The sequence below is a fragment of the Schistocerca cancellata genome, chromosome 3 (assembly GCF_023864275.1).
Source record: "Schistocerca cancellata isolate TAMUIC-IGC-003103 chromosome 3, iqSchCanc2.1, whole genome shotgun sequence".
NCBI lineage: Eukaryota > Metazoa > Arthropoda > Insecta > Orthoptera > Acrididae > Schistocerca > Schistocerca cancellata.
The window spans coordinates 411511179-411530720 of record NC_064628.1 but is presented as its reverse complement, the minus strand read 5'-3'; the positions used below and the strand labels follow the sequence as shown (position 1 = coordinate 411530720).

The following is a 19542-nucleotide window of genomic DNA, read 5'->3' as shown; positions in this document are numbered from 1 at the left end:
TCAGCATTCTTCTGTAGCACCACATTTCGAAAGCTTCTATTCTCTTCTTGTCTAAACTATTTATCGTCCATGTTTCACTTCCATACATGGCTACACTCTATACAAATACATTGTCAATAGCTTTCTCTAAGTCTACAAATGATAGAAATGTAGGTTTGCCTTTCCTTAATCTTTCTTCTAAGATATGTCGTAGAGTCAGTATAGCCTCACGTGTTCCAACATTTTTACGGAATCCAAACTGATCTTCCCCGAGGTCGGCTTCTATCAGTTTTTCCATTCATTTGTAAAGAATTCGTGTCAGTATTTTGCAGCTGTGACTTATTAAACTGATAGTTCGGTAATTTTCACATCTGTCGACACCTGCTTTCTTTGGAACTGGAATTATTATATTCTTCTTGCAATCTGAGGGTATTTCGCCTGTCTCATACATTTTGCTCACCAGATGGTAGAGTTTTGTCAGGACCGGCTCTCCCAAGGCCGTCAGTAGTTCTAATGGAATGTTGTCTATGTTGTCTACTCCGGGGGCCTTGTTTCGGCTTAGGTCTTTCAGTGCTCTGTCAAACTCTTCACGCAGTATCATATCTCCCATTTCATCTTCATCTACATCCTCTTCCATTTCCATAATATTGTCCTCAAGTACATCACCCTTGTATAGACCCTCTATATACTCCATCCACCTTTCTGCTTTCCCTTCTTTGCTTAGAACTGGTTTTCCATCTGAGCTCTTGATATTCATACAAGTGGTTCTCTTTTCTCCAAAGATCTCTTTAATTTTCCTGTAGGCAGTATCTATCTTACACCTAGTGAGATAAGCCTCTACATCCTTACATTTGTCCTCTAGCCATCCCTGCTTAGCCATTTTGCACTTCCTGTCGATCTCATTTTTGAGACGTTTGTATTCCTTTTTGCCTGCTTCATTTACTGAATTTTTATATTTTCTCCTTTTATCAATTAAATTCAATATATCTTCTGTTACCCAAGGGTTTCTACTAGCCCTCATCTTTTTACCTATCTGATCCTCTGCTGCCTTCACTATCTCATCCCTCAAAGCTACCCATTCTTCTTCTACTGTATTTCTTTCCCCCATTCCTGTCAATTGTTCCCTTATGCTCTCCCTGAAACACTGTAGAACCTCTGGTTGTTTCAGTTTATCCAGGTCCCATCTCCTTAAATTCCCACCTTTTTGCAGTTTCTTCAGTTTCAATCTACAGTTCATAACCAATAGATTGTGGACAGAGTCCACATCTGCTCCTGGAAATGTCTTACAATTTAAAATCTGGTTCCTAAATCTCTGTCTTACCATTATATAATCTATCTGATACCTTTTAATATCTCCAGGGTTCTTCCATGTATACAACCTTCTTTCATGATTCTTGAACCACGTATTAGCTATGATTAAGTTAAGCTCTGGGCAAAATTCTACCAGGCGGCTTCCTCTTTCATTTCTTAGCCCCAATCCATATTCACCTACTATGTTTCCTTCTCTCCCTTTTTCTACTCTCGGATTCCAGTCACCCATGACTACTAAATTTTCGTCTCCCTTCACTACCTGAATAATTTCTTTTATCTCATCATACATTTCAACAATTTCTTCGTCATCTGCAGAGCTAGTTGGCATATAAACTTGTACTATTGTAGCAGGCGTGGGCTTCGTGTCTATCTTGGCCACAATAATGCGTTCACTATGCTGTTTGTAGTAGCTTACCTGTACTCCTATTTTTTTTTATTCATTATTAAACCTACTCCTGCATTACTCCTATTTGATTTTGTATTTATAACCCTGTATTCACCTGACCAAAAGTCCTGTTCCTCCTGCCACTGAACTTCACCAATTCCCACTATATCTAACTATAACCTATCCATTTCCCTTTTTCAAATTTTCTAACCTACCTGCCCGATTAAGGGACGTGACATTCCACGCTCAGATCCGTAGAACACCAGTTTTCTTTCTCCTGATAACGACGTCTTCTTGAGTAGTCCCCGCCCTAAGATCCGAATGGGGGACTATTTTACCTCCGGAATATTTTACCCAAGAGGACGTCATCATCATTTAATCATACAGTAAAGCTGCATGCCCCAGTATTAGAATACTGGGGAAAAATGTCACCAGCTTTTAATTAGATTTAGAACAAGACGGTGACATTAAGATGAACTGAGAAAGAAAACTAATCCAGAATTAAATGTCTAACATATGAAATAAATAACATTAAACGGACTGCAAATTACAGAGGAAAGACCTATTGTGGATATAGTAGCATCCGACATCACTAGATGATTGCAGGACAAGCGAAAGTTCGAGAACTGGACTAAATCACAATTGAGAGCTTTTATTTATGTATTAGTTTTGGTTGTTAAGTATGACCTGCACCCTACAAGATATTACCGACCGTGTTTCACTATTGCTCAAGCACAGCAGTATGGAAGGATTGGAGGGGGAAACTATGCTGGTCCAGTAAGGGGAGTGGTGAGCAGCACACTTTGTCATACTGCAAAACATGCAAATATATATTGGGTACTTTGGCTTTTTACGAACATCTACCACATTTAAACTGTAGTTTGCCTGAATCCATTCACTCTGAATCAAATTGATTTTAAAATTGGACAAATACTCAATTAAGCATGAATTGCTGAAGTCTAGATTGGGGTTATTAGCATACATAATTTGTGCAGCAATGTTGTTGACACTCACCATAAGATAAGACGAAAGTGATAGGGGGTTCGTCAGCTGCCGGTTCTACACAACGAACTAGATAGTGCCAGGCTGATAATATGGTCAGAGGCAAGAGACATTGTAAACTTCTCATGTCAGAATAGAAGTGCAAACAGCTGTGTGTTCAGGAAAAATCAGCTGTGCTCTCATGTTCCGCCATAACAACAACCTAAGAAATCACAACATATTCGCCAAATATTTGTGACACTGAACATATATGTTTCACAGCAGTCCTGTTAGGATGACAACAATGATGATGATTAAAAATAGTTATACCACAGACGAAAGTCTAAGTACACAAAAAAGACGATGAAGATAAAATTAACGTAAGCAGTTCCTTTTTGTTTATTTTATTTCTTCTACTCATGAGCATGTCATTATCAGGAAAAATAAAACTGGCGTTCTACGGATTGGAGGTTGGAATGTCAGATCCCTTAATTGAGTAGGTAGCTTAGAAAATTTAAAAAGGGAAATGGATATGTTGAATCTAGATATAGTGGGAATTAATGAAGTTCAATGGCAGGAGGAAGAGGACTTCTGGTCAGGTGAATACAAGGTTATACATACAAAGTCAAATAGGGGTAATGCAGGAGTAGGCTCAATGATGATAAAGAAATAGGAATGCAGATAAACTTCTATCAAGAGCATAATGAACACATTATTCTAGCCAAGATAGACACAAAATCCACAACCACCACAGCAGTGCAAGTTTATATGCCAACTAGCTCTGGAGATGATGAAGAGATTGAAGAAATGTACGGTGAGGTAAAAGAAATTATTCAGATCGTTAACGGAGACAAAAATTTAATAGTCATGGGGGACTGAAATTTGATAGTAGGAAAAAGGAGAGAAGTAAATTTAGTAGGTAAATGTGGATTGGGGGGGGGGAGGGGGGGGGGGGGGGGGGGGAATGAAAGAGGAAGCTGCCTGTTAGAATTTTGCAGAGAGCATAATTTAATTGTAGCTAACACTTGGTTTAAGTATCATGAAAGAAGGTTTATACGAGGGCGGTTCAGAAAGTAACCTCCGATCGGTCACAGTGCGGGTTGTGGGGGGAGTAGCGACGCCATCTGTGCGTACACGCACTCAACAGGTCAGTCGGCATCAAGCCGTGGTCGAGTGAACGTCGTACCTGCGCTAGTTTAGTTTTTGTTGCAGTTTGAAATGTGTGCTGCAATAGAAAACCCCGCCAAATGTGAAGTGCGTGCTGTCATAAGGTTTTTTTACAGCCAAAGGATATTCTGCAGCAGCTATTCATCGTGAGCTTTGTGCCGTGTACGGACCAAGAGTTATGAGTGAAGGAGTTGTCCGTGAATGGGTACGTTTATTTAAAAGTGGACGAGAAAACGTTCATGATGAAGAGAGGAGTGGTAGACCATCATTAGTGACTGACGAACTCGTTCAGACAGTTGATGCAAAAGTTCGTGAAAATCGACGTTTCTCAATGTCGGAGTTGTCTACTGGTTTTCCACAGATTTCTAAGACTCTCTTGTACGAGATAGTGACAGCAAGATTGGGTTACCGTAAGTTCTGTGCACGATGGGTGCCCAAAATTCTTACCGACCACCACAAAACTCAAAGAATGGCCTCTGCATTAGACTTTCTGTCACGTTATGAGGACGAAGGAGAACCATTGTTAAACAGAATCGTGACCGGTGACGAAACCTGGATTAAGTACGTGAACCCTGAGACAAAAGAACAATCAAAGATGTGGGCACATTCAAATTCGCCTACCAAACCAAGAAAAGCCTCGCAAGATTTTTCTGCCAGAAAACTGATGGCAACGGTGTTTTGGGATGCCAAAGGGGTGTTGTTGGTTGAATTCATGGAACGTGGTACGACCATTAATCAAGACGTGTACTGTGAAACAATAAAAAAGTTACGACGGGCTATACAGAACAAACGCCGTGGTATGCTGACTTCCGGTATCGTTTTTTTGCGCGATAACGCCCGTCCTCACTCTGCTCGCAGAACAACGGCCCTTCTTGAGTCCTTCAAGTGGGACGTTATCAACCATCCACCTTACAGCCCAGACCTGGCGCCAAGTGATTATCACCTCTTCATGCATTTGAAGAAATGGCTCGGGTCACAGCGGTTTGATGACGACGAAGAGCTCAAAGATGCGGTCACAGGCTGGCTCCAGGCACAAGCGGGTGATTTTTATGCAGAAGGAATTTCAAAGCTTGTGAAGAGATACGATAAGTGCCTCAATCGCTATGGAGACTATGTAGAAAAATAGTGCAAAGATGTAGTTGTAAGATGTATATATTAAAATATTTTTATTTAACTTGGTGTATTTTTTTAAATCAACCGGAGGTTACTTTCTGAACGGCCCTCGTATACAGCAGTCTCGATTATCCGATCTTCGGTTATCTGACCTTTGTGTTATCCGACCCTTTCACCCCAATGGCCGTGCGCCAGCCGACGACATGTAAGTGACTAGCTTCTTGTTTGTTGATACTCAGTTCAGTGTCGCCATCTGCTACTCCTCACTCCTCAGCGCTAACTTAGATCTGTAGTGGAGTGGATGTGTTGCACTTTGTTTATTGTAAAAATTTGTGGTGATGGCTTCAAAATGGAGAAAGGTGGTCATTTCAATGGAAGAAAAACTTAAAGCTTTAAAAAGAAGAGACAATGGTGAATCTTTATTAAAAGTGGCGCAAGATTATAACGTCGTGAAAACAACAGTTGGAGACTGGAAAAGGAACCGCAATGAAATTGAGAGATGGTGTTCTCAGCGAGCAACCTCAGCTGTTTTGGAAGATCGGAAAACCATGAAAAAATGTGATTATGAAAAAGTAAGTGAAGCTTTGTTCCTATGGTTTACTCAACACAGAGATAAAGATTTACCCAAGTCGGGGCCTATTTTGCAGGAAAAAGCTTTAAAGTTTCGTAACGAACTAAATGAAGATGCACCTGATTTCACAGCTGGTGTAGGCTGGCTCGATAGATGGATGAAAAGATACAGAATTCGGCAACTTAATGTCTGTTTGAAAAGCTTTCAGCAAATTTTGAAACTGTTCAGTTGTTTAGGAACAAATTTTACAAGGTATTCGTCAAGGAAAACTTAACAGGCAATCAAATTTTTAACTGCGACGAGACTGGTCTCAATTACAAAATGTTACCGAAAAAACATTGGCATCGAAGGCCGAAAAGGCAGCGCCAGGTAACAAACGTAGCAAAGAAAGAGTGACAATTCTTGCATGCAGTAATGCCACAGCAAATTTGAAAATGAAACTGTCTATGATAGGTAAGCCACAAAAACTGAGAGCATTTTTTTGTACCTAAAAATGCTTTACCAGTGAAATATTACAACAACAAAAAATGCTTGGATGAGCTCTGACATTTTTAAAGAATGGTTTTTTAACGAGTTCGTGCTACAAACTGAAAAGTTTTCGAAAGCCAACAACCTGCCCCGCGAAGCGCTGTTGCTTGTAGACAACGCCACTTGTCATCCTAATAAGGATGAACTTCAAGATCAAGATATAAAGGCCATGTTTTTGCCTCCAAATGTCACATCCTTATCTCAGCCTATGGACCAAGGGACCTCAGAGACACTGAAGAGAAACTACTGCAAGAAACTTGCTTTCCTCTTTAATTAATGCTATGGACAAAGGAGAAGACATGCTAGAGCAGTTGCGCCGTATTAATTTCAAAGACGTAACTTATGACGTGGCCCAATGTTGGGAGAATGTTGGAGCAAATACAACTGCAAAATACTGGAAAATTTTGCTACAGGAAGATCACAAAAACCCTCCAGATGATGAAAATCTACAGCAGCAGACTGAACCAGAAAATACTACCCTGCTTTCATTGTTACGAAAAGTTCCGGGATGTACTGACACCACAGAAGATGACATAAATGAATGGATTGTCCAAGGTGAAGAATTTGAAGTGAGAGATGAAGAAATAGTCAACATGGTACACGAAAAAGAAGACTAAGAAGCGGATGTTGTGGAGGAAAGTGCGCCCAAAAATTCTCACAACGAAGGACACAAGGCTTTGGAAACTGCTTTAAAATATGTAGAGCAACTGGAGGAAACATTGTCTACCGAGGTTCTACTTCTTAAGCGACTATGTGATTTAGCGGTAAAAAATGGCAAACAGCAGGCAAACAAAAAACAATTACTAACTTCTTCACAGAGTAAATATCTATTCTGTCTAATTTGATTTGTATTATATTAAATGTTTAACTCATTTGGCTTACTTTAGTTTAATTTTTGTGTTTTTTGTATTATTTTCCGTGTTATCCGACCTTGCTGCAGCCGGTTTAGGTTGGACCGAGACTCTACTGTACCTGGAAGAGACCTGGAGATAGCAGAAGGTTTCAGACTAGTTATACAATGGTAAGATCAAGATTTAGGAACCAGATTTTAAATTGTAAGATATTTCCTGGGGCAGTTGTGGACTCCGACCACAACTTATTGGTTGTTAACTGTAGATTAAAACAGGAGAAAGTACAAAAAGGTAGAAATTTATGGAGATGGGATGTTGATAAACTGAAGGAACCAGAGGTTGTAGAGACTTTCAGAGGGAGTATTAGGAAACGACTGACAACAGGGGAAAGAAGTATGGTAGAGGTAAAATGGGTAGCCTTGAGAGTGAAATGGTGGTATAAAAATGCAGTAAATCAACCAGGTGAAAGGGAATACAAACATCTCAAAAATGAGACTGACAGGAAGTGCAAAATGGCTAAGCCGGAATGGCTGGAGGACAAATGTAAGGATTTACGAAACTATATCACAAGGGAAAATATAGATGTTGCCTACAGGAGAATTACAGAGACCTTTCGAGAATGAAGGACCATCTTTATGAACATCAAGAACTAAGATGGAAAATCAGCCCTAAGCAAAGCAGGACAAGCAAAAAGGTGGAAGCAATATATAGAGGGTCCATACAAGGAAAATGCACTTGAGGGCAATATTATGGAAATGGAAGAAGATGAAGATGAGATGGGAGATATGATACTGCATGAAGAATTTGACAGAGCACTGGAAGATCTAAGTAGAAAGAAGGTAACAGGAGTAGATGACATTCCGTTAGAACTACTAATAGCCTTGGGAGAGCCAGACACGTAAAAACTCTTCCATCTAGTATGCAAGATGTATGGGGCAGGCGAAATACTCTCAGAATTCAAGAAGAATGCAGTAATTCCAATGCCAAAGAAATCAGTTGCTGACAGGTGTGAAAATTACTGAACTATAAGTTTTATAAGTCATGACTGCATAATACTAACATGTATTCTGTACAGAAGAATGGAGAAACTGGTATAAGCTGATCTTGGGAAAGATCAGTTTGGATCTGTAGAGAGGATATAAAATGTAAGCCGGCAGTAGCAAGAGAAGCATTTCTGTAGAAGAGAAATTTGTTAACACTGAGTACACATTAAGTGTTGGAAGTCTTTCGTGACAGTATTTGTCTGGAGTGTAGTATGGAAGTGAAACATGGACGAAAAACAGTTTAGACAAGAAGAGAATAGAAGCTTTTGAAATATGGTGCTACAGAAGAATGCTGAAGATTAGATGGGTAGATCAGGTAACTAATGAGGAGATACTGAACAGAGTTGGAAGGAAAGAAATTTGTAGCACAACCTGACTATAAGAAGGGATTGGTTGGTAGGGCACATTCTGAGACATCAGGGGATCACCAATTTGAAGGTGGAGGGAAGTGTGGGGGGTAAAATTTGTAGAAGAAGACCAAGAACTGTATACAGTAAGCAGATTTGGAAGGATGTAGGTTGCAGTAGTTACTTGAAGATGACGACGTTTGCACAGGATAGAGGCGCATCAAACTAGTCTTTGGTCTGAAGACTGCAACAACAACATCATTATAAAAATGCAGACAATGAATGCATGGCATAAGTTAACAATAGGTGTAACATTAACATTTTAGGCGGATACCCTACTTCAGTAAAAGTTTGTTTTTTCAATTAGAAAGAATATGTTAAAAATAATTTTTTCTCAAGGAGCCTCTTACAGTAAGAGGGCCGTCTTACACTCAGGTAAATACAGTATGTTGGTAGCAGTAGAATCATTCTGCCGTCAGCTTCAAATGCCGGTTCTCTCAAAAATGGTTCAAATGGCTCAGAGCACTATGGGACTTACCAGTCATCAGACCCGTAAAACTTAGAACTACTTAAACCTAACTAACCTAATGACATCACACACATCCATGCCCAAGGCAGGATTCGAACTTGCGACCTTTGGAGAAAAGAGAACCACTTGTATGAATATCAAAAGCTCAGATGGAAACCCAGTTCTAACCAAAGAAGGGAAACCAGAAAGGTGGAAGGAGTATATAGAGGGTCTATACAAGGGCGATGTACTTGAGGACAATATTATAGAAATGGAAGAGAATGTAGATGAAGATGAAATGGGAGATGCGATACTGCGTGAAGAGTTTGACAGAGCATTGAAAGACCTGAGCCGAAACAAGGCCCCCGAAGTAGACAACATTCCATTAGAACTACTGACAGCTTTGGGAGAGCCAGTCCTGACAAAACTCTACCATCTGGCGAGGAAGATGTATTAGACAGGCGAAGTACCCTCAGACTTCAAGAAGAATATAATAATTCCAATCCCAAAGAAAGCAGGTGCTGTCAGATGTGAAAATTACTGAACAATCAGTTTAATAAGTCACGGATGCAAAATACTAATGTGAATTCTGTACAGATGAATGGAAAAACTAGTAAAAGCTGAACTCAGGGAAGATCAGTTTGGATTCTGTAGAAATATTGGAACACGTGAGGCAATACTGACCTTAGGAATTATCTTAGAAGAAAGATTAAGGAAAGGCAAACCTACGTTTCTAGCATTTGTAGATTTAGAGAAAGCTTTTGACAATGTTGACTGGAATACTTTCTTCCAAATTCTAAAGGTGGCAGGGGTAAAATACAGGGAGCGAAAGGCTATTTACAATTTGTACAGAAACCAGATGGCAGTTATAAGAGTCGAGAGACATGAAAGGGAAGCAGTGGTTGGGAAGGGAGTGAGACAGGGTTGTAGCCTGTCCCCAATGTTATTCAATCTGTATATTGAGCAAGCAGTAAAGGAAACAAAAGAAAAATTCAGAGTAGGTATTAAAATCCATGGAGAAGAAATAAAAACTTTGAGGTTCGCCGATGACATTGTAATTCATTGAGCAGTTGAACGGAATGGACAGTGTCTTGAAAGAAGAATATAAGATGAACATCAACAAAAGCAAAACGAGGATAATGGAATGTAGTCGAATTAAGTTGGGTGATGCTGAGGGTATTAGATTAGGAAATGAGACACTTAAAGTAGTAAAGGAGTTTTGCTATTTGGGGAGCAAAATAACTGATGATGGTCGAAGTAGAGAGGATATAAAATGTAGACTGGCAATGGCAAGGAAAGCGTTTCTGAAGAAGAGAAATTTGTTGACATCGAGTGTAGATTTAAGTGTCAGGAAGTCGATTCTGAAAGTATTTGTATGGAGTGTAGCCATGTATGGAAGTGAAACATGGACGATAAATAGTTTGGACAAGAAGAGAATAGAAGCTTTCTAAATGTGGTGCTACAGAAGAATGCTGAAGATTAGATGGGTAGATCACGTAACTAATGAGGAGGTATTGAATAGAATTGGGAGAAGAGGAGTTTGTGGCACAACTTGATGAGAAGGGACCGGTTGGTAGGACATGTTCTGAGGCATCAAGGGATCACAAATTTAGCATTGGGGGGCAGCATGGAGGGTAAAAATCGTAGAGGGAGACCAAGAGATGAATATACTAAGCAGATTCAGAAGGATGTAGGTTGCAGTAGGTACTGGGAGATGAAGAAACTTGCACAGGATAGGGTAGCATGGAGAGCTGCATCAAACCAGTCTCAGGACTGAAGACCACAACAACAACAACAACAACAACAACAACAACCCGGAAAATCCCAAGAAAAATCGATCCAAAGTTTCTTAGGTGACTTACGAGTATAATATGTTAGTCCATTGCCGAGTCGCCGTCTGGCCTAGATGGTTAGGGCTCGGACTCTTACGCCAGAGGTCTCGGGTTCGATTCCTTCTCGGACACTTTGTTTTTCTTTCTTCTATTTCATTTTCTTTTGTTATTCCACCAATTATTCAAAAAGTTTTTCAAACCTACATTAGTTTTAAAACATTATTTTAGCTCAAGAACGTAAAGTTTTTCATTCACTGCAAAATATTTGTGCTCATTGTTCTATTTTGTTTTATGGAGTTTCAAGGTTTAAAGGGGCTTTGTAAGGGTCCCCTTGGGATTATAACGGTCATCTGCACATAGGACTGTGCGCGAGCCGTGAGAAGTAAACAGCAGTTTGTTTTTCAATTTCATCATGAACAGACGTTCCTGTTTCAAATTTCAACGTGTTATTCCGATCCGAGGTTAAACACGTCAACTGAAGAAGTTGCTGGCTCATCTGGAGTAGGAGAAGAAATTCCTGAAGAACCCATTCATAGTGATCTATCAAAATTACGATTGAAGGACGCAGTGGTGTATTACGAAAAGCTTTTGACGGAAAATAATTAATTGCATGGACATCTTCGGAAGAAATCTCTTGCGATGCTATCTTATTGGCCAGAGAACTTTATAATAATACACTGGAACTTTTGGGTGAAAAAACATTCGTAACTTAAGAGGAATTAATTCACGCTCATGAGGATTGTGAAAAATGTGAGGAGAACGACGAACAGTTCGAAGTGTCACAAAGTGATTCTCCTCCAGACGAATATAAACCATCACCGAAAAGATTTAAAAGTGACACGATTCCCATTGCCTACAAAGTCAAAGTCATGAATATTGCTAAAGGGCACCCTACATGGCCCTTGGCGACATAAAAAAAAAAAAAAAAAAAAAAAAAAAAAAAAAAAAAAAAAAAAAAAAAAAAAAAAAGGGGGGGGAGAAAGATATTAAAAGTGGTGGTATGCGGTTGGATAAATTTGAGGCAATAGATTCGTGGACCTTCAATCATTTTGTGGACGCAAGACAGCAATATCAGCAAGTCACGACAAGAAATTTATAGCAATGGGCATTGGCTGCGGCTGCACAATTTGTCTATTTCAAATTCAAGGTGTCGGATCGATCGGTCACGGCATTTAAAGAGAAGCACAGAATTTCACCACGCAATATCACGAAACTGGTTTCAAAAAAAGGAAGTGGCACCAATGGAGGACATCCAGGTGTCTGCGGAGGCCTTTTGTTGGCAGACGTGCCATTTAATCCCTCAATACCGTGAGGATTATGTGATAAATACTGACCAAACAGGTAAATACATGTTTTCTGCATACAAAATGGTTTTACCGGTGTAAAATATATCAATTCAAATTTAATTATAGAAAAAGATATTTACATACACATTCGAATATTGTTTAATATTAAAAATACTATTGTTTCAGGATACCAATATCAATCTGTTTTCAACAGGACTCTCACTGAAAAAGGGAGTAAAACAGTTTTTGTGAAAAAGTCAGATTTGAATACAGTGACGCATTCATACACCGCACAATATTCAATAACATTATCCGGAAAACTGCTCACACATGTCTTCATATGCTTACAAGAGGCGACCGGTCATTTCAGACCTCGTATTCACAAATTAACAGATGGCTATGCCAATACTTATACGAACGACATTGTACCATCATCTAAGTCCGGAAAATTAACAACAGTTTTATACTTGGATTTTGGCCAGAAATGTTTAAAATCTTACATAACGGAGAATAAATATTTACTTCTCACTGACTCTTGGGGAGGTCAAATGAATCCGGAGAAATATGACGCAATTTTTCAAGATGACGAATATATGCCAACTTGGTCTGTAAAAGTCATACCTCCAAAATGCACTTCTTTGGTGCAACCTTGTGACGTTTACTTTCACAAGCAAGTTAAAAATTTCATAAAGCGCTTGCAAAATTGCAGCGCATTGTTACAGGAGAATCGTGAAAGAAATTCCCAGGACAATTTTATAAAAATTCATTCTATAATTTACCATCAATTATCATCACCAATATTCCGAGACATGATTCAATATGCCTGGTTTGCCTCAAAATTATCAGAAACTCTAAACATTTTCGTAAATGTTAATGGGGCACGTTTTTGTACAGATTTATTGCAAACTCCCTGTGATCGTAAAAAATCCGCTTTTATATGTTGCGCAAGATGTCCCAAAAATTATTGCTTTGTTTTTACGATAATTACCACTGCAGTTCTTGTTTATAATAAGTGAATGTTTCCCAATTGACTTTGTTATTCTGATTAAAAACCCAATGTTTCTCCTCATATACTTCACAATGAAAAATGGAAAACCCACCGCCACGAATTGTGTTGTTGAACAAAAAGAAAATAAATTTTATTCAATAATGTAACTAATTTGTTAAAGATAATGTAGGTTTGAGAAACTTTTTGAATAATTGGTAGAATATCAAAAGAAAGAAAAAAAAGTGCCACAGGAGGAATTGAGCCCGAGATCCCTGGCGTTCTTAAGTGTCCGAGCCCTAACCATCTAGGCCATACGGCGGCTCAGGAATGGACTAACATTTTATACTCATAAGGCACCTAAGAAACTTTGGATCGATTTTTCCCGGGATTTTCCGGGTAGTGCGTCCTAATATTTTAACCACGTGAGGTGTTAGGGGGCCCTCTTTCACCACACAAAATTTCAGACAAATCCCTGACCCCACAGTCGTGCCGTCTCCTTGTTAGTCATTTAACATATGACCAAAATTTTATCAGGTTCTTGGCAAGACTTTCTGCTTAAGTATGACAATGGTAGCTATATGCTTCGGGTATTGAGTCTTTTTTTTTTTTTATAAATGTACGAATTGCCACAAACTTTTGCCTGTCATAATTTTTTTTTTTTTTTTTTAACTGTTAGTGTAACAGTCTTGTGTCTTCAGAAAGTTCGAAAGTTTGTTATTAAACTGTCTGTCCCTAACCCACTTACTCGGCCCACGTTTCTCCAGGGCACAATTTACAATCCATTTAAACTTTACCCATAATTCCTCCACATCCACCATATTAGAACTAAAAAATGACCATCATCTGCTAATAATAGTTTACATATTCTTTCCAGTGTAAATACTCTCCTCATCTTCTTAATGGATTTATTAACTTCTCTTAACCATAGTCACTACGATGACATCACAGCCACTAGTGTCTATAGTGACACTATCGATACTGTCAGGCCTGTTTGAGGTTACGAGGTCTAAAATATTTCTATTTGTGTGGACTGTCAAACTAGCTGCTCAAGACAGTTTTTGGTAAATGTGTTCAAAAGTACTTCACAAGACTGCCTGTCCACACTATCTGCAATAAACCCATAGACATCCCTGTCTATACTAGTAGGTTATAAGTTGCCCAAAGCTAATACTGCACGAACTGACTATTTTCACACTACTGACTGTAGACTTTCTCTGAATGATACTACAACAGTCATGGTGGAATCAGATGGCTGGTAAAAAGTTAAATAATTAACCCAAGTTCGCCTAGACCTGTTATATGTGTCCAGATAATGTCTCTGTCAGACTCAATTTCGACGTCAATAGACATAATATTTTTGTCGACTGCAATGAACACTGCCCCTCTCATGGTGTCTCATCTGTCTTTTCAATCTATGTTCCAAGCCTTGCTAAAGATTTTAGAGCTTTACACTTCAAGTTTCAGCCAGCTCTCAGTTCTGAGAATAATTTGAACCTGACAACTTTCTTGGAGGGCAGTAAATTCAGGTATTTTGTTACAAATATTTTGGTAATTTACTGTTAAAATTTTGACAAGTCAAGTGTCTTTTACATGGATTGATTACGCTCTCCATGTATTGACTGCTGAGCATTCATCAGCAGACCTCTATAACTACCGCCTAGCCTAAAAAACCCTCAGGGGCACTTCACATGTACTCTGCTAGCCAACTAGCTGCTTCCTTCATGTAGTGCACCCTCTACACATCAAGATGTCCTACAACGTTCCATCGCATAATACAAACAGAGAAATCTGTCACCAAGGCCATCATGGAATTGACAGAGCATATGGATAAGACCTTCCACTCAGCTCCAAATCAAAGAATCACAATCAACTAAGAGTACGATGATTCAAATTGTAAGCTCAGAGAGAGAGAGAGAGAGAGAGAGAGAGAGAGAGAGAGAGAGAGACTACTTAAGAATTAAACTAAGAAGAAACACACACACACACACACACACACACACACACAGCTCAACTTGCTACTTTGCTGATGTCTCAAGGTGACAAATGGAAACTAACTAGGCTGAAACAAACAATCACTGGCTGTTCAAAAACAAACAAAATCACTAACAGTAGAACAAATAACTCCCATTATATGCCAAATTCCTTCTGATATAAAGTCACTCATTTGTCTTCATCTATTCATTTGATATGAAACATATCTAGAATGCTGATCCATATTTACATATCCATAAATCCATATGCTAGTCTACAACAGCATATGGTAGAGTTAATGGGATCTCCAGAGGCTTTTGGTTACAATTTTAGTTTCACAGTTAAAATTTGTTGCAGGTATGAATTATTTTCTACTAAATGGCTATTTATTGCTACTACACTTTATTTCAAGTTTGACTACTAACCCATCGAAGAACGCGAAGCACTGAGGATAGCTTGGGCTTTTGCACTGTCCATAACAAGTTCCTCCAAGGCTTCAAGTTTATCTTCAGTAAACTCCTTCCTGTTTCCAATAAGTCTTGCCACTCTTGCATACATATAATTTTCAGGTACTATCTTCACCAGCTCTGGGAAATGGTATGAATACCATTCTCTGAAAAAAATCTTACGATTAATGCATAAAGCAGATGAAGCAGAGGGACGAGGAGCAATACAGGGATGGGAGTCAATGACAGACAAGAAAACATAACAACAACAGGAAGGGCTCTTGCTGAAGCCTCTTTCACATTACTCACTGTTACAAAATGGAATCCTTTCAGCAAAAACAAAATGAACTTAAGAGCAGAGAGATCAAAAATGAGTGGGGATGGAATGCGTTGCTCTTGGAGAGGTGCTACTGGACATAGCAAATGATTTTCAATCTTTTAAGCAATTTCAAATAAAAACACACTAATCAATGCCTGCCCCCCCCCCCCCCCCCCCCAAGTACAAAGATGAGCCACAGCGTCACTATCGAAGAACACAATGAGCATGTCTTTTGGTCATGCCTGCCCTTTGGTGGTGAGGTGAGGCAAACATGTATCACTCCAAACTCTAATTTTATCTTCAAATCATAGTAAAAAGATCCAGACCTCACTGGCACTTATTACAATCCAAGAAACAAGGAGCAGTTTGCTTTTGTTCTACAATATTACTTTTATTGTTTCCAAACACTGTAACTTCTTTGGTGATAATACTCAGTAAATGTTTGAAGATGGGCTTGTATGCTGAAAACCGGTTAACAATAAAAGTAATATTGTAGAACAAAAGCAGACTGGTGCTTTTCATTTATTACAATATTCTATCAAGAACCGACAAGAGATTCTGTTAACAAGAACAAGGATTGTGTTGTACATGCTACACAACATTTTCAGAGTCAATTAGCCACCCACTTTCCTCATATACTTATCTTCTAGTTCCACATATGGTAGCTTTAAGCATTTCTGTAGCCTCTAGTATAACCCTAACAGGTATTCAAAAATTCATGCACATTTCAAGTTATTCTGTTTGTTTACTGAGAAGTGTGCAGAATGAAGCATGTTCTACACTTCCTGCAGACTCACCTTGAATGTCCCATACCAACTAGAAATGTGTAATTTTCAGAGGCAATTGTATGCTGCACTGTTGGGACTGTCTCAGTTACAGACTGGCTAAGCCACACATTACATTTGATTTTGCATTGTTGCTCAATGGAACTGTGTAAGCTGCAAAAGGATTTAAGATTTTTGTCAATTTTGACTGAGAAAGATCTTTGATGCATTCTGAAGCTGAGATTGCCACCACTGATTTCACCCTAAGCAAGTTCACTGAACCCAAAGAGCTTTTAAGTGTTCTCTTATACTACATATTATGCCAAAATATAGGAGAACATGACACTATAAAAATATGTACAGACACAAGCCACATTTACCATCATGCTAAACCCTACGATGGAAAGTAGTATGGATATGGAAGTATTTTGTTTTGGAGGAGGAAACTGCAGTCTATGACAAAACAAACATAATATGCATTGTTAGCTTCAACAGGCAAAAGATGTGCTTTGTTGGTGCGCCACTTTTAGTAATTTTGACTGAGATAAGCTTACGCTGCAGTGTTCTTCTTCGGCACTCCAGTGTAGACATGAGCACAGAATCACCTATGTGAAAAATCCATGAAATACACACATTTATTTATACATAAAAGCTGACTTGTCAATTTTCCCTTATGTGAGACCGTTTGTACACGATCGTGTGTCAATTTAAAGTTCATTATTTGCAAATTTTACCATCTGTATTGTGATATATTGTGAAATACAGAACATTTGAGAAAGCTGCAGTAAACTAGTACTGTTATCACCAATCGTAGGCTTAAACTAAATTGTGAACTTTTAAAACTTTTAAGTATAGTAGGCCAGACAAACGTCTGGTTCCTGAAGAGGGGCAGAAGCCTTTTCAATAGTTGCAGGGGCAACAGTCTGGATGATTGACTGCCCTGGCCTTGCAACATTAACCAAAACGGCCTTGCTGTGCTGGTACTGCGAACGGCTGAAAGCAAGGGGAAACTACAGCCGTAATTTTTCCTGAGGGCATGCAGCTTTACTGTATGGTTAAATAATGATGGCGTCCTCTTGGGTAAAATATTCCGGAGGTAAAATAGTCCCCCATTCGGATCTCCGGGCGGGGACTACTCAGAAGGACGTCGTTATCAGGAGAAAGAAAACTGGCATTCTACGGATCGGAGTGTGGAATGTCAGATCCCTTAACCGGGCAGGTAGATTAGAAAATTTAAAAAGGGAAATGGATGGGTTAAAGTTAGATATAGTGGGAATTAGTGAAGTGCGGTGGCAGGAGGAGCAAGACTTTTGGTCAGGTGAATACAGGGTTATAAATACAAAATCAAATAGGAGTAATGCAGGAGTAGGTTTAATAATGAATAAAAAAATGGGAGTGGCTGTAAGCTACTACAAACAGCATAGTGAACGCATTATTGTGGCCAAGATAGACACGAAGCCCACGCCTACTACAGTAGTACAAGTTTATATGCCAACTAGCTCTGCAGATGAAGAAATTGAAGAAATGTATGATGAGATAAAAGAAATTATTCAGGTAGTGAAGAGAGCCGAAAATTTAATAGTCATGGGTGACTGGAATTCGAGAGTAGGAAAAGGGAGAGAAGGAAACATAGTAGGTGAATATGGATTGGGGCTAAGAAATGAAAGAGGAAGCCGCCTGGTAGAGTTTTGCACAGAGCAAAACTTAATCATAGCTAACACTTGGTTCAAGAATCATGAAAGAAGGTTGTATACATGGAAAAATCCTGGAGATACTAGAAGGTATCAGATAGATTATATAATGGTAAGACAGAGATTTAGGAACCAGGTTTTAAATTGCAAGACATTTCCAGGGGCAGATGTGGACTCTGACCACAATCTATTGGTTATGAATTGTAGATCAAAACTGAAGAAACTGCAAAAAGGTGGGAATTTAAGGAGATGGGACCTGGATAAACTGAAACAACCAAAGGTTGTACAGAGTTTCAGGGAGAGCATAAGGCACCAATTGACAGGAATGGGGGAAAGAAGTACAGTAGAAGAAGAATGGGTAGCTTTGAGGTATGAAGTGGTGAAAGCAGCAGAGGATCAAGTAGGTAAAAATACAAGGGCTAGTAGAAATCCTTGGGTAACAGAAGAAATATTGAATTTAATTGATGAAAGGAGAAAATATAAAAATGCAGTAAATGAAGCTGGCAAAAAGGAATACAGACGTCTCAAAAATGATATCGACAGGAAGTGCAAAACTGCTAAGCAGGGATGGCTAGAGGACAAATGTAAAGATGTAGAGGCTTATCTCATTAGGTGTAAGATAGATACTGCCTACAGGAAAATTAAAGAGACCTTTGGAGAAAAGAGAACCACTTGTATGAATATCAAGAGCTCAGATGGAAACCCAGTTCTAAGCAAAGAAGGGAAAGTAGAAAGATGGAAGGAGTATATAGAGGGTCTATACAAGGGCGATGTACTTGAGGACAATATTATGGAAATGGAAGAGGATGTAGATGAAGATGAAATGGGAGATACGATACTGTGTGAAGAGTTTGACAGAGCACAAAGACCTGAGTCAAAACAAGGCCCCAGGAGTAGACAACATTCCATTATAACTACTGATGGCCTTGGGAGAGCCAGTCCTGACAAAACTCTACCATCTGGTGAGCAAGATGTACGAGACAGGTGAAATACCCTCACACTTCAAGAAGAATATAATAATCCCAATCCCAAAGAAAGCAGGTGTTGACAGATGTGAAAATTACCGAACTATCAGTTTAATAAGTCACGGCTGCAAAATACTAATGCGAATTCTTTACAGATGAATGGAAAAAGCCTATCCTTGTCCAATACAATCTTTCTCTAATTTCATTGTACAATTACATGAGAAATAGATTAGTTTCAGAATTTTCGGATGCTTACAAAACTATATTTTTGTACATTAGTGGTACATGTGTTTTGGATACATAATTTAATTCATAGCAAATCAGTTTTTGTGGTTCACAGTTCAGCCAAATTATACACTCTCCTCCCCCCCCCCCCCCCCCAATAGCCCTTTGCATAAATATGAGCAATTTGTAACAAATCAGGGTTTGTGATTTAGTTACTGCAGCAGATTTTCTAACATTCTGTGTTAGATCTAGTTTTCCCTCAAAGAGGAGT

At 39.0% G+C, this 19542-nt stretch overlaps 1 protein-coding gene across 1 annotated transcript in view; it reads right to left on the bottom strand.

The window, feature by feature from the left end:
• Positions 1-19542, bottom strand: part of LOC126175159 (nucleolar protein 56) — a 78824-nt gene that overhangs the window by 38566 nt on the left and 20716 nt on the right. Inside the window, exon 5 of the mRNA XM_049921742.1 lies at positions 15287-15474. Coding sequence (XP_049777699.1) covers positions 15287-15474 — 188 coding nt within the window. The remainder of the gene's footprint in view (positions 1-15286; positions 15475-19542) is intronic.